The 13,024-nt window shown below is 38.7% G+C and overlaps 1 protein-coding gene across 2 annotated transcripts in view; it reads left to right on the forward strand.

Moving 5' to 3' along the window:
• ARNT (aryl hydrocarbon receptor nuclear translocator) overlaps positions 1–13,024 on the forward strand; it is a gene marked incomplete at its 5' end in the record, with an annotated part of 58,666 nt that overhangs the window by 40,371 nt on the left and 5,271 nt on the right. For both annotated transcript variants that reach the window (XM_081112446.1, XM_081112447.1), the window contains 7 exons: positions 2,617–2,691; positions 6,815–6,966; positions 9,913–10,023; positions 10,177–10,249; positions 10,404–10,527; positions 10,756–10,858; positions 11,464–11,611. In XM_081112446.1, coding sequence (XP_080968572.1) covers positions 2,617–2,691; positions 6,815–6,966; positions 9,913–10,023; positions 10,177–10,249; positions 10,404–10,527; positions 10,756–10,858; positions 11,464–11,611 — 786 coding nt within the window. The remainder of the gene's footprint in view (positions 1–2,616; positions 2,692–6,814; positions 6,967–9,912; positions 10,024–10,176; positions 10,250–10,403; positions 10,528–10,755; positions 10,859–11,463; positions 11,612–13,024) is intronic.

A 13,024-nucleotide genomic window follows, 5' to 3' on the forward strand; every position in this document is an offset into this window, starting at 1 on the left:
GTAATTCCAGAGATAGCCAAACATATCGGCCCCTAGCTCAGAGCTAACTTTATTCTGTCAGCTAAATTTATTCTCAGCTTCTTATCACAGTTATCATTCAGTCTAGAGAAATATGGCTTCTGAAGCCAGGTGGGAGCAGCAGGTCCAGCTATATACATTTTTGTTAATGACGTTAATGCAGATATTGGTGCAAAAGTAATAATTTTAATTAGTTATGCTATGGCCACCTTTTGGTAACTCATCTAATCACATAGATGAATAATAACCCACAAGTTACTATGATTTGATTTAGATTTATCATTCAGCATGCCAGGTAACTATGCTTCAGTTAAGTCAGTCATTATATAAACATTCAAAACTCTAGTGGCTAGGAAGCAGTTCTGGCTATGGCTGTGTGAAGAGGTTGGTGAAAAGGCGGTTTTAAAAAAGAAGAACGAAGTCAAAGGATTTATACTACCTGATTTAACAACTATTATAAAGCCATTGTTATCAAGACAGTGTGGTATTAGTATAAGGATAGGTACATAGATCAGGAGACCAAAATAAAGTCTATTCTCACATGGTCAACTAATTTTCAACAAAGATGCTAAGAGAATTCAATGGGGAAAAGAAATCTTTAAACAAATAGTAATGAATCAATTGGATATCCATATGCAAAAAACACACACAAAACAGACTCTTACAGAATTTTTTCGAAGAAAGTAGAAAATCTTTGAATCTTGAGTTGGACAAGATTCTTATATGACACTAAAAGCATGATTTATAAACGAAATTGATAAATTTGCCCTCATCATATTTAAAATTTGCCCTCTTAAAAGGACATCATTAAGAAATTAAAGGCCCTGGCTGGGTAGCTTAGTTGGTTGTAACTTTGTCCTGATATGCCAAGGTTACTGGTTTGATTCCCGGTCAGGGCACATACAGGAATCAGTCAATGAATGCATAAATAAGTGGAATAACAAGTCAATGTCTGTCTCTCTCTCTCTCTCTCTCTCTCTCTGTCTTCCTCTCCCACCCCTCCTCTCTTTCTCTAAAACCAATAAAAAAAGAAAATGAAAAGACCAGCCAAAAACTGGGAGACAATTTTGCAAATTATATGTCTGAAAAAGGATTTGTATCCAGACTATATAAAGAAATCTTTAGCCCTAACCGGTTTGGCTCAGTGGATAGAGCATCGGCCTGCAGACTCAAGGGTCCCAGGTTCGATTCTGGTCAAGGGCATGTACCTTGGTTGCGGGCACATACCCAGTGGGGTGTGTGCAGGAGGCAGCTGATCGATGTTTCTCTCTCATCGATGTTTCTAACTCTCCTTTCCCTCTCCCTTCTTCTCTGTAAAAAATCAATAAAATATATTAAAAAAAAAAAAGAAATCTTTAGAGGTCAACCAAAGGATTTGTATGCATGCATATAAACATAACCAATGGACACAGACACCAGGGAGGGTGGTGGTGGAGGGCATGAATGGGAGTGGGGTGGGGGGCAATGGGAGGATAAGGACACATATGTAATACCTTAATCAATAAAAATAAAAATGAAGAAATCTTATAACTCATTAAGACAGCCAGTAATTTCAGTGTACATTTCATTAAAGAAGTAATATAAATGCCATGTAAAAAGATATTCATCATCATCAGTCATTAGCTAAGTGTAAATTAAAACTACAGTGAGATACCACTGCATGCCCACTAGAATAACTATAATTAGGAAGTATTCTCCATGTTACCTCATTTAAGAAATTTAATTAAATTTTTTTAAAAAAGTATTGGCAAGAATGTGGAGAAACTGGAACCATCATACATTGTTGGCAGACATGTAAAATGGTAAAGCCACTTCGGAAAAACATTTTGGCAGTTTCTTAAAAAGTTAAACATATACTTATCTCATAACCCAGCAATTCTATTAGTATTTACCCAAGAGAAATGAAAAATTGTTTCACACCAATTTATACACAGATATTCATAGCTCTATTTTTCATACTAGCCAAAAAGTGAAACAATTTAAATATCCATTGACTAGCAATGGATTCTCAAACTGTGGTATATCCATGTTAGAATGCTGCTGAGCAATAAAAAGGAATACATTATTGTAGTAACATAGATGAACTTTAAAACTGTGTTCAATGAAAGAAGCCAGACATAAAAGATTACCTACCTATATTGTATATGAAATCTCTAGAAAAGGCAAAACTAAAATAGCAGAAAGTAGATTAATGGTTGGCTAGGAAATTGGGAGTCGAGATTGACCATAAAAAGGCAAAAGGGAACTTTTGGGGCAATGGACATGTTCTAAAACTAAACTGTGGTAATGGTTGCACAGCTGTACAAATGTACTGTAAGTTATCAAATTGTACACTAAGAATGAGTGAATTATATATGTAAATTATAACCTCAAATCTATAAAAAATGTAGTTATAATAAACATACAATGCTCTGAAAGGAAAATGCTCCAGAGGCCAGTTTAGCAGATTCCATCTTTTCTTTTTTCTTTTTCCCCTTCCACACTTATCTATAATCCTAGGATAAAAACAGGAGAAATAAAATCCAACCCCCCTGTAATGGACCAGGAAAGTTAGATGCTCATAAAAGTGTTGATCTTACTCTTCTTTTTCCCTTTTAGGAACTTTTAGGAAAGAATATTGTAGAATTCTGTCATCCTGAAGACCAGCAGCTTTTAAGAGACAGCTTCCAACAGGTAACTTTTTTTCCTGGTTTGGATTTGAGTAATATTTTTATTTAATATCTTTTATCACATTCATTCCACAAATATTTATTGACTACAGATTGAGTATTGTGATAGGCACTACAGTTTTACATTCTGTAGTACTTAACCTGTATTTTTAAGGAACAGAAAAAGACCAATCTTTGAAACTGTGAATAATGTCCAAGGTATTTTAGTTTGGTTTTGGCTACTAACTGTCTTGAATCTAACTAGCTGCATCTCTTTAAAGTATGTAAAATACTCTGTGCTTTACTGAACTGTGGATAGTATTAGAAAAATTCATTTTATAGTTCTTATATAGTTAACTCTTAATTGTAAGCTGACTCTTTAATTGTAATTTTCAGGTCCTATATCCTGAAAATATCTGGTGAATAAGGTAGTTCTTACTTTATACCAGACTAGTTAATTTTTCTCTTTATGCCGCAGTAGTGTCCTCATTGATACAATAGGTATGATAATAGTATTTAAATTCGGAGGGTTGTTGGGAAAATGAAATAAGATAATGCAGTAAAGCACATAACCCAGCTTCTGGAGGAAATCAGACATTGGCAGTGAAAAGCCTGTCTCCCGAGTACTCAGCATTACCAGTTCCATCCACTCGGCTGCAGCTTACAGAAGGATCACATTCCATGTATGTCTAGTCTCAAAACCTAGTCTGACTTGTGTGGAAATTATTCAGAGCTAAAGATACAAACCTTCAGTAGTGTGAGAACATACTGTACAGTATATTTTAAATCCATGAAATTTATCATTCTGATGTTTTTGGCCACAGAGTATCATTTTATCACTTCTGGAAAATGTTTATTTCAAGATAGCTTTAATGGCCCATATATACATTCCATATTCTCAAGGTTATTATTCTGACATCAGTTGTTGATATGATTTTAGAGTATATAAGTAAAAGTACTTTTTAATGGGCAGTCTACAGCTGCTTACTTAGTTACTGCTTTCCAGATTTTTTTTTTTCTTTTAATTAAATCTTTATTGTTCAGATTATTACATTTGTTCCTCTTTTTTTCCCCCATAACTCCCCTCCTCCCAGTTCCCACCCCACCCTCCGCCCTCACTCCCCACCCACTGTCCTCATCCATAGGTGCACGATTTTTGTCCAGTCTCTTCCTGCATCTCCCACACCCCTTTCCCCCCCAAGAATAGTCAGTCCATTCCCTTTCTATGTCCCTGATTCTATTATAATCAACAGTTCATTCTGTTCATCAGATTATTTATTCACTTGATTCTTAGATTCACTTGTTGATAGATGCATATTTGTTGTTCATAATTTGCATCTTTACCTTTTTCTTCCTCTTACTCTTCTTAAAGGATACCTTTCAGCATTTCATATAATCCTGGTTTGGTGGTGATGAACTCCTTTAGCTTTTCCTTATCTGTGAAGCACTTTATCTGACCTTCAATTCTGAATGATAGCTTTGCTGGATAAAGTAATCTTGGTTGTAGGTTCTTGGTATTCATCACTTTGAATATTTCTTGCCACTCCCTTCTGGCCTGCAAAGTTTCTGTTGAGAAATCAGCTGACAGTCGTATGGGTATTCCCTTGTAGGTAACTGAGTTTCTTTCTCTTGCTGTTTTTAAGATTTTCTCTTTGTCTTTTGCTCTTGGCATTTTAATTATGATGTGTCTTGGTGTGGTCCTCTTTGGATTCCTTTTGTTTGGGGTTCTCCGCGCTTCTTGGACCTGTAAGTCCATTTCTTTCACCAGGTGGGGGAAGTTTTCTGTCATTATTTCTTCAAATAGGTTTTCAATATCTTGCTCTCTCTCATCTTCTGGCACCCCTATAATTCTGATGTTGGTTCGCTTGAAGCTGTCCCAGAGGCTCCTTACACTATCCTCGCATTTTTGGATTCTTTTTTCATTTTGCTTTTCCGGTTGGGTGTTTTTTGCTTCCTCGCATTTCAAATCATTGACTTGATTCTTGCGCTCCTCTGGTCTGCTGTCGGGAGTCTGTATAATATTCGTTATTTCAGTCCGTGTATGTTTAATTTCTAGTTGGTTCCCCAATATACGATCGAGGGTCTCATTAGTTTTCTTGTAGATCTCATTAAGTTTATCGGCGGCTTCTAAACAGTTCTTGAGAGACCTTAAAAGTGTGGTTCTGAACTCTATATCTTCCATTGACAATTTTGTCCTGTTTCTTTGTCTCCGCATTTTGTTATGCTTCCTTGGTGCACCCCCTAGTGGTCTTTGTGCGCAGTCTTATAAACCTTGATTGTTGTAGCTAATACCAGGGAGGGTTTGACCTCCAGGCCAAGTGGCTATGAGAATCAGCTGTGTCAGCAGTGAGAGAACTTCTGTCCTCTAGGGAGGTGCTAATCTAGCCTTTGCCTGAGGCTATCCGGCAAATGCCTCTGTGCAGGGCTTGGGCGGGGCGGGTCGCACAGGATCAACAGGGTGGGCTGGAGAGAGCAGTGATGGCGGCTCTCAGTCCTGTCCCCAGGGGCTCTGCCTCTCTGAGTCCCAGCAATGGCTGCAAACCTCGGAGAGAAAGCTGCACTCGCTCTGACCGAAGCCAGACAGTCCCGCTTCTCCCGTTTGAGTCTGGGTCCCTAAAGACTCGCCGGGATCTGGAGCTCAGAGTCTGCGACTCCCTCCCGATTGAAAACGCCAACCGCGCCCTCCGCCGCCAGCCCGCTCCGCGCACTCCGCACCTCAGAATTTGACTTCAGCACTGCGCCTCCTCTGAGTGTCCGAATGCGTTTCTCTTTCCTCCTAGTTGTAGGACTTCCACTCAGCCAGCGTTCCAGTGGTTCTGGGTGATGTCCCTTCCGTTTTTTGGTTTCACTTTTGAAGTAGTTGTTCAAAGCAGCAAACTCCGGCGTTAACCTATGCCGCCATCTTGGTTCTCCCCCTGCTTTCCAGATTTTGATGTTTCTTAAATCTAGATGGACATTTTTTCCCCCAGTGCATTAATTTAGTTATTATTTCCAACGAAGCTTCCTTTTCTTTATTTTCCTCATTTTGATTATTTCAGTGCTTTGTTTTGCACTTGATTTGTAAAAGTTTTAGACATATATTTAAAATGTGCTATTTTATTATTGCTAAATTAAGTATGTCCCATTTTCCGCTACACTTATTTTTCAGTCAGTTTGGAAGATCAGCAGATACTGCTGCCACATTCATCAGCCAAAACATAAATGTTACAGTTTACTTAAAAAAAAAAAAATTTAAAGTGTAGATATTTTGAAGTACTGGGCTTATACGTCATTGGAATAGATATATACAGCAATAAGCAGGTTTTCAGAACCAGTAGTTTGTGAACAAACATAATTATGTTCATTTTATATATTATACAGTGAATACATTTAACTTTTAAAAGCTACTTACTATTGTTTAAATGCAGATATTTACATTTTTTTTTTATCATGTTAAGTGAATGTTGATGTTTTTAAAAGAAAAAGCACAAAACCTAGTGGTTGACATATAGAAACTACAAACTAAATATTACTGCTAATAATACTTTTTTATTGTTAGAGAATGAGAGTCAAAAGGTTATTTCCTATTAGACTAGAAGCTAAAATAATCTAAAACTAGTTTCTTTTGAAAAACTAAAGCAAAATAAGAACTAAAACCAATTTTGTTTAATTTATAGAAACCTTCATGGGTGCTGTGAGAACAGAATTGCTTAGGTTTCGGGGGAAAGCTAGGATTAAGGAGCAATGCATAAGCTATATTCAGTGTTATTAAACTTATAAATTTCTAGTTTAGACTTGTAAAGCTAGATCAGCATTATATTTAAGGGGCTTTCCAAGGGAAGTGTGGGAACATAGTCTTGTCTTTCCTGGAAAGAGTTGTTATTCCTTTTTTATTTTGACTAGAGAGGTCAGGTAGCTCTGGGATTCTGGGAAGAAATATGATAAATATATCTCTGAATTATTTAGTCACTTAGTTTTCACTCCTCATTCTGTTTTATTAGTAACATTGAAAGAGACAGTGACACAGGAATCTTAGGGTTAGAGAGTGACACAGGAATCTTAGGGTTAGAGAGTGACACAGGAATCTTAGGGTTAGATGGGAATTTTATTTTTTAATTTTCTAAGGATAATTTTTGTGGGTTTCACTGATAGCATGAAAACTTTTTCAGGTGGTGAAATTAAAAGGCCAGGTGCTGTCTGTCATGTTCCGGTTCCGGTCTAAGAACAGAGAGTGGCTCTGGATGAGAACCAGTTCCTTTACTTTCCAGAACCCTTACTCAGATGAAATTGAGTACATCATCTGTACCAACACCAATGTGAAGTATGTACCGTAAAGGCCTTTTTGAATGTTGGGATTCCTCCTGGGCCAAATCTGCTTACCTCCTTCTCTTCTACCTTCTAGTAGTAAATAGCATTAGTTTGAAGTTCCTCATCTTCCAATTCTTACAATTTGGGTAGTTCATCTAGTAGAGTAAGATTTTAATAAACAGCCGGAACCGGTTTGGCTCAGTGGATAGAGCGTCGGCCTGGGGACTGAAGGGTCCCAGGTTCGATTCCAGTCAGGGGCATGTACCTGGGTTGCGGGCATATCCCCAGTGGGAGATGTGCAGGAGGCAGCTGATCGATGTTTCTCTCTCATCGATGTTTCTAACTATCTCTCTCCCTTCCTCTCTGTAAAAAATCAATAAAATATTTAAAAAAAAAAGATTTTAATAAACAATAGATTAGAGACGAGGTTCTGAGATGTGAAAGGTTTGTATTTCAATTTTGTTTCAACCCTTTCTAGAAAGGATTTTGTTGTATACACCATTTTATTGCTCTAGTCTGGCAGAATTTTTCTCTACAGCAGATATCTGAAGACTCTTTCTATAAAAAGCCAGATAGTAAATATTTTAAAGGCTTTGTGGGGCATACAGTTGCTATTGCAACTACTCTGTTTTTATAGCATAAAAATAGTCCTAGACGAATAAAATGAGCAAAGATATCTATCTTCCAACAAACTTTTATTTCTAAAAATGCAATAGACTGCATTTGCCCAAGGGACCATAGTTTGCTTTAGAGCATGGCTCCATCACTCTTTTGTTAGCCTCTGTTCTCCTTTATTCCTTGATTTCTTCCTGTTTGAGCCTTCCTTCTTTGTTAAATATACACACACAAAAAATAATTTTATTGAGATGGATTTCACATACTATACAGTTCACTTATTTAAAGTATACATATTTTTAAAGTATGTCACATGATTGTGCAACTATTACCACAATCTAATGTCATCTATCCTAAAAGAAATCCTGTATTTAAGTCACCCCTCCAAGTCCTGTGCAACTAATCTACTCTGTCTCCATAAATTTACCTATTCTAGCTTGACAGTTCATATAAATGGAATCATACAATATGTGGTTCCTTTGTGACTAGCCTCTTTCACTTACTATAATATTTTAAGGTCATCCATGTTATAGCATGTATCAATACTTCATTTCTTTTTATTGCCAAATAAAATTCTTTTGTATGGATATCCCACATTTTGTTTATTCATTCATTGGTTGATGGACATTGAGTTGTTTCCACTTTTTTGGCTATTAAGAATACTGCTACAAACATTTGTGTACTAGTTTTTGTGTGGGTATGTTTTTTGTTTTGTTTTTTTAAAAATATATTTTATTGATTTTTTTACAGAGGAAGGGAGAGGGATAGAGAGTTAGAAACATCAATGAGAGAGAAACATTGATCAGCTGCCTCCTGCACACCCCCCACTGGGGATGTGCCTGCAACCAGGGTACATGCCCTTAACGGGAATCAAACCTGGGACCCTTCAGTCCATAGGCTGACGCTCTATCCACTGAGCCAAACCAGTTAGGGCTGTGTGGGTATGTTTTTATTCTCACGGATATATACCTAGGAGTGGAATTGCTGGGTCATTTGGTAACTCTGTGTTCAGTCTTTTAAGGAACTGCCCAACTGTTTTCCAGAGCTGCTCTCCCATTTAATGTTCTTGTCAGCAATGTATGAGGATTATAGTTTCTCCACATTCTTGCTGTCCTTTTTTATTATACCTATCCTAGCAGGTGTAAAGTTCTTTTTCATTTAGTCTCTCTATGTAGAATTGGCTTTGAATCACCTCTTGAAGATCTGATTTTATAAATAATTAGCAGTATGACTAGCACCTGGTGATGACATTGAGTCTGTATTCTCCAATTCAATTGTTAGGGCGTGTAAAGTTTAATTCTCTCTTAAATTAACTTAGTATAATTGATTGAGTTAGAAATTTTTATTAACTTAGGACTCAGGTACATATGTTTATGGTCATTGTAGGTTTTTATTGATTTTGTTTTTGCATCTTTATATAACAGAACAACTATTGTTTTGTGTTTACATTTTGTTTAAAATTTGAAATCTTTTTAGGAACTTTTTCCTGGAAATAATGGCTTCCCCCATTTTTACATAGAGTTTTCCCCACCACAATTAATTTTAATTAATTAGTAATGTTTTAAAATAAATACTCTTTATAGAAAATTTGGAAAGTATTGAAAACTATAAGAGAAAGTAAAAAAAATTTCCCTATCCAGAAATAGTCCTTTTTAAAAAAAAAAAAAAAAATTATTTTATATGTGCCTTGACCAGGAATTGAACCGTGATCTACTGGTTTATAGGTTGATGCTCAACCACTGAGCAACACCAGCCAGGCCAGAAATAATCCTTTTTTATGTTTCAGTAAATGTACTTTCAGTTTTTCACTTAGGCTTTTTTTTTTTTTTAAATATATTTTATTGATTTTTTACAGAGAGGAAGGGAGAGAGATAGAGAGTTAGAAACATTGACGGGAGAGAAACATCGATCAGCCGCCTCCCGCACATCTCCCACTGGGGATGTGCCCGCAGCCCAGGTACACGCCCCTGACCAGAACCGAACCCGGGACCCCTCAGTCCGCAGGCCGACGCTCCATCCACTGAGCCAAACCAGTTTCGGCAACTTTTTAAAAACACTATATGTATATGCGCGCACATTCACACAACTAGGTACTGAATACCTAGGAAGAGTTAGAACCCAAACAAGAAGAACCCATGTGCCAGAGGACATAATTTCTCTTTGTGCCATGTTGTCCATAGTGTGAATTATTTGTTGAATCTGAGGTCATAGGTTGCCTTTTGGATTGGACTTGAAAGGGAATTTATTAGGAATCACCCCACCTACAAGTGAATATATAGAGCTTTTTGTACAAGCAGTGTTAGATATATTTTTTCTCAGTTTTATCTTCTCTCCATTTCCCCAGGAATTCCAGCCAGGAACCACGGCCTACACTGTCTAACACGATTCAGAGGCCACAGCTAGGTCCCACAGCTAATTTATCCCTGGAGATGGGCTCAGGGCAGCTGGCACCCAGGTGAGAAATGGTGGAAGAATCATTTATTGAATAGTGACTAGTCCAGGGCCGTCTGCAATCCCATTATTTTTTTATTTTGTTAAGCCTTTTCCCCAGATTCTTTAAAAAAAATTTTTCCCCCCTATTTTTCTCCTCACTGGCTTTAACATATAGGCAGCAGCAACAACAGACAGAACTGGACGTAGTACCAGGAAGAGATGGACTGGCCAGCTACAATCATTCCCAGGTTAGTGTATCTTCTTTGAAGAAGGACCGTGAGCATTTTTTAAAGAAATGTCTCCCAGTGCCAGTTAGAGTATAAATGTATCTAAGTGAATTTTAGAGTTATTGAATTACCATGTTAAACCTTTCATGGTTATTTTTATCATTGTATTCCACAGGTTTCTGTTCAGCCTGTGACAACCACAGGGCCAGAACACAGCAAGCCCCTTGAGAAGTCAGATGGTCTGTTTGCCCAGGATAGAGATCCAAGATTTTCAGAAATCTATTCCAACATCAATGCAGGTATGTTTCTTACTCATTCTCCTTTTATTTTTTTTTTATTATTATTTTTTTATCATTCTCCTTTTAAATTCTCATTTTGATCACTTACTGATGGGTCTGCTGCTGCCCAATCAGTAGTCTTCCAACATTCCCTCTTAGTCATGATACTTCATGAGTAAATAGGAACTTGCTGAACTAATACAGTACAGCCCCTTGACTGGCCCTCCCCCAACTCCTTTTGGTCCACAGATCAGAGTAAAGGCATCTCTTCCAGCACTGTCCCTGCCACCCAACAGCTATTCTCCCAGGGCAACACATTCCCTCCTACCCCCCGGCCGGCAGAGAATTTCAGGTGAGCCCCATGTGTGTGTATTGCTCTAAGGGCAACTGATTGATTCATTTGCTGAGTCCAAGTTTTATTCTTCCCTAGCTTTCTCGGGTTATTTCAGACAAAGCAGTGGAACTTATAGGGCCTAGGACAGGGGTGGGCAAACTTTTTGACTCGAGGGCCACAATGGGTTCTTAAACTGGACCGGAGGGCCAGAATAAAAGCATGGATGGAGTGTTTGTGTGAACTAATATAAATTCAAAGTAAACATCATTACATAAAAGGGTACGGTCTTTTTTTTTTTTAGTTTTATTCATTTCAAACGGACCGGATCCGGCCCGCGGGCCGTAGTTTGCCCACGGCTGGCCTAGGATGAGGCGAACTGCTTTTCTTCCTCCTGTGTCTTTGCACTTTGCCTGTTGCCATGTTCTAGGTTCCATCTCTGTGTGTCCTGATCAGTGTGTGACTGTCAGTCTTTTTGGTCTTTTCCATATTCTTTTATCAAGTTTTTCTTAACCCCAAGGAAGTCAAGGGAATCTGAGAATAGCACTAAATTGTCCTGTGATTCCTAGATTCTGTGATAAACCCATCCTTTTAATCCTTTACCTTAACTATTTGTTCACGCCTAGAAATAGTGGTCTGGCACCTCCTGTAACCATCGTCCAGCCATCAGCTTCTGCAGGACAAATGTTGGCCCAGATTTCCCGCCACTCCAACCCCACCCAGGGAGCAGCCCCAACTTGGACCCCTAGTACCCGCCCAGGCTTCTCTGCCCAGGTAAAGTTTCTCACCTGTCTTCCCCTGGATATTGTTTTTTATTTGTTTGTTTGTTTGGGCTTTTTTCCATATGTAAAGTTATTATTGTTTATCTTAGGCTCCTTTTCCTCAGCCCCCACCACCTACCTTCCAATTTTTATCTTTGTTAGGATCAACTAGATAATTAAAAACCATGGATAATCTAAAACTCAGAGTCTGTGGTGTTTACATACCCACTTTAAATCAGAATCGCTCACATAAAACATCTTGAACAGACATGATTTTCAAATGTGTTTTGGAGTAAATTATTTTTTTTAAGAGAGATTTAAAATATATATATATTTTTTATTGATTTTAGAGAGGAAAGGAGAGGGAGAGAAAGATAGAAACATCAATAATGAGAGAAAATCATTGAGCAGCTGCCTCCTGCACACCCCCCCTACTGGGGATTGAGCCTGCAACCCTGGCATATGCCCTTGACTGGAATTGAACCTGGGACTCTTCAGTCAACAGGCTGACGCTCTCCACTAAGCCAAACCCACTAGGGCTGGAGTAAATTCGAAGAGGCTTCCACTTTGTTTAGGACTACAAAATACAGGAACAAAGGAGAAAATTAATTATGAATTTAGACACAGCGATGTCTATTTACAAAAAAAAGCGTTGAAAAGTTCCTATATACTCTATATGTATATACTATATAATAAAAGCCTAATATGCTAAGTGTCCAACTGTTTGACTGTTCGACCAGTCGCTATGATGTGCACTGACCACCAGGGGCAGATGCTCTGGTAGGTTAGCTTGCTGCTGGGGTCTGGCAGATCAGGACTGGGTGAGATGGGCCAGACACACCCTGGCCGGCCAACCTCCCTCGATGCCTCCCTGCCCAGCCAGCCCTTATTGGCCCCAATCGGGACTGTGTAAGACAACCCCAATCGGCCCTGATTGGGACTGGGCAAGATGGCCCCAATCAGCCCTGATCAGGATTGGGCGAGACAGGCTGGACATGCCCTGGAGCCCTCCCACAGTCCCTTCCTGGCCAGCCGGTCCTTACCAGCCCCATTCGGGACTGGGCGAGATGGTCCCGATCAGCCCCAATTGGGACTGGGCAAGAAGGGCCAGACACTCCTTGGAGCCCTCCCGTGGTCCCTCCACACCCTGATCGTGCACTGGTGGGGTCCCTCAGCCTGGCCTGCACCCTCTCGCAATCCGGGACCCCTCAGGGGATGTCAGAGAGCCAGTTTCGGCCCAATCCCCATAGGCCAAGCCGAGGGACCCCACTGGTGCACGAATCCATGCACCGGGCCTCTAGTATAATATGTTAAGCTAAAGCTAATATCCTTTCATAAGTTCATATATACTTAATAATATATAACATATATAACATTCTTTTTTTTTTTTTTTAAAATATATTTTATTGATTTTTTACAGAGAGGA

This window comes from Myotis nattereri (assembly GCF_964212035.1).
Source record: "Myotis nattereri genome assembly, chromosome: 18".
Classification (NCBI taxonomy): Eukaryota; Metazoa; Chordata; class Mammalia; order Chiroptera; family Vespertilionidae; genus Myotis; species Myotis nattereri.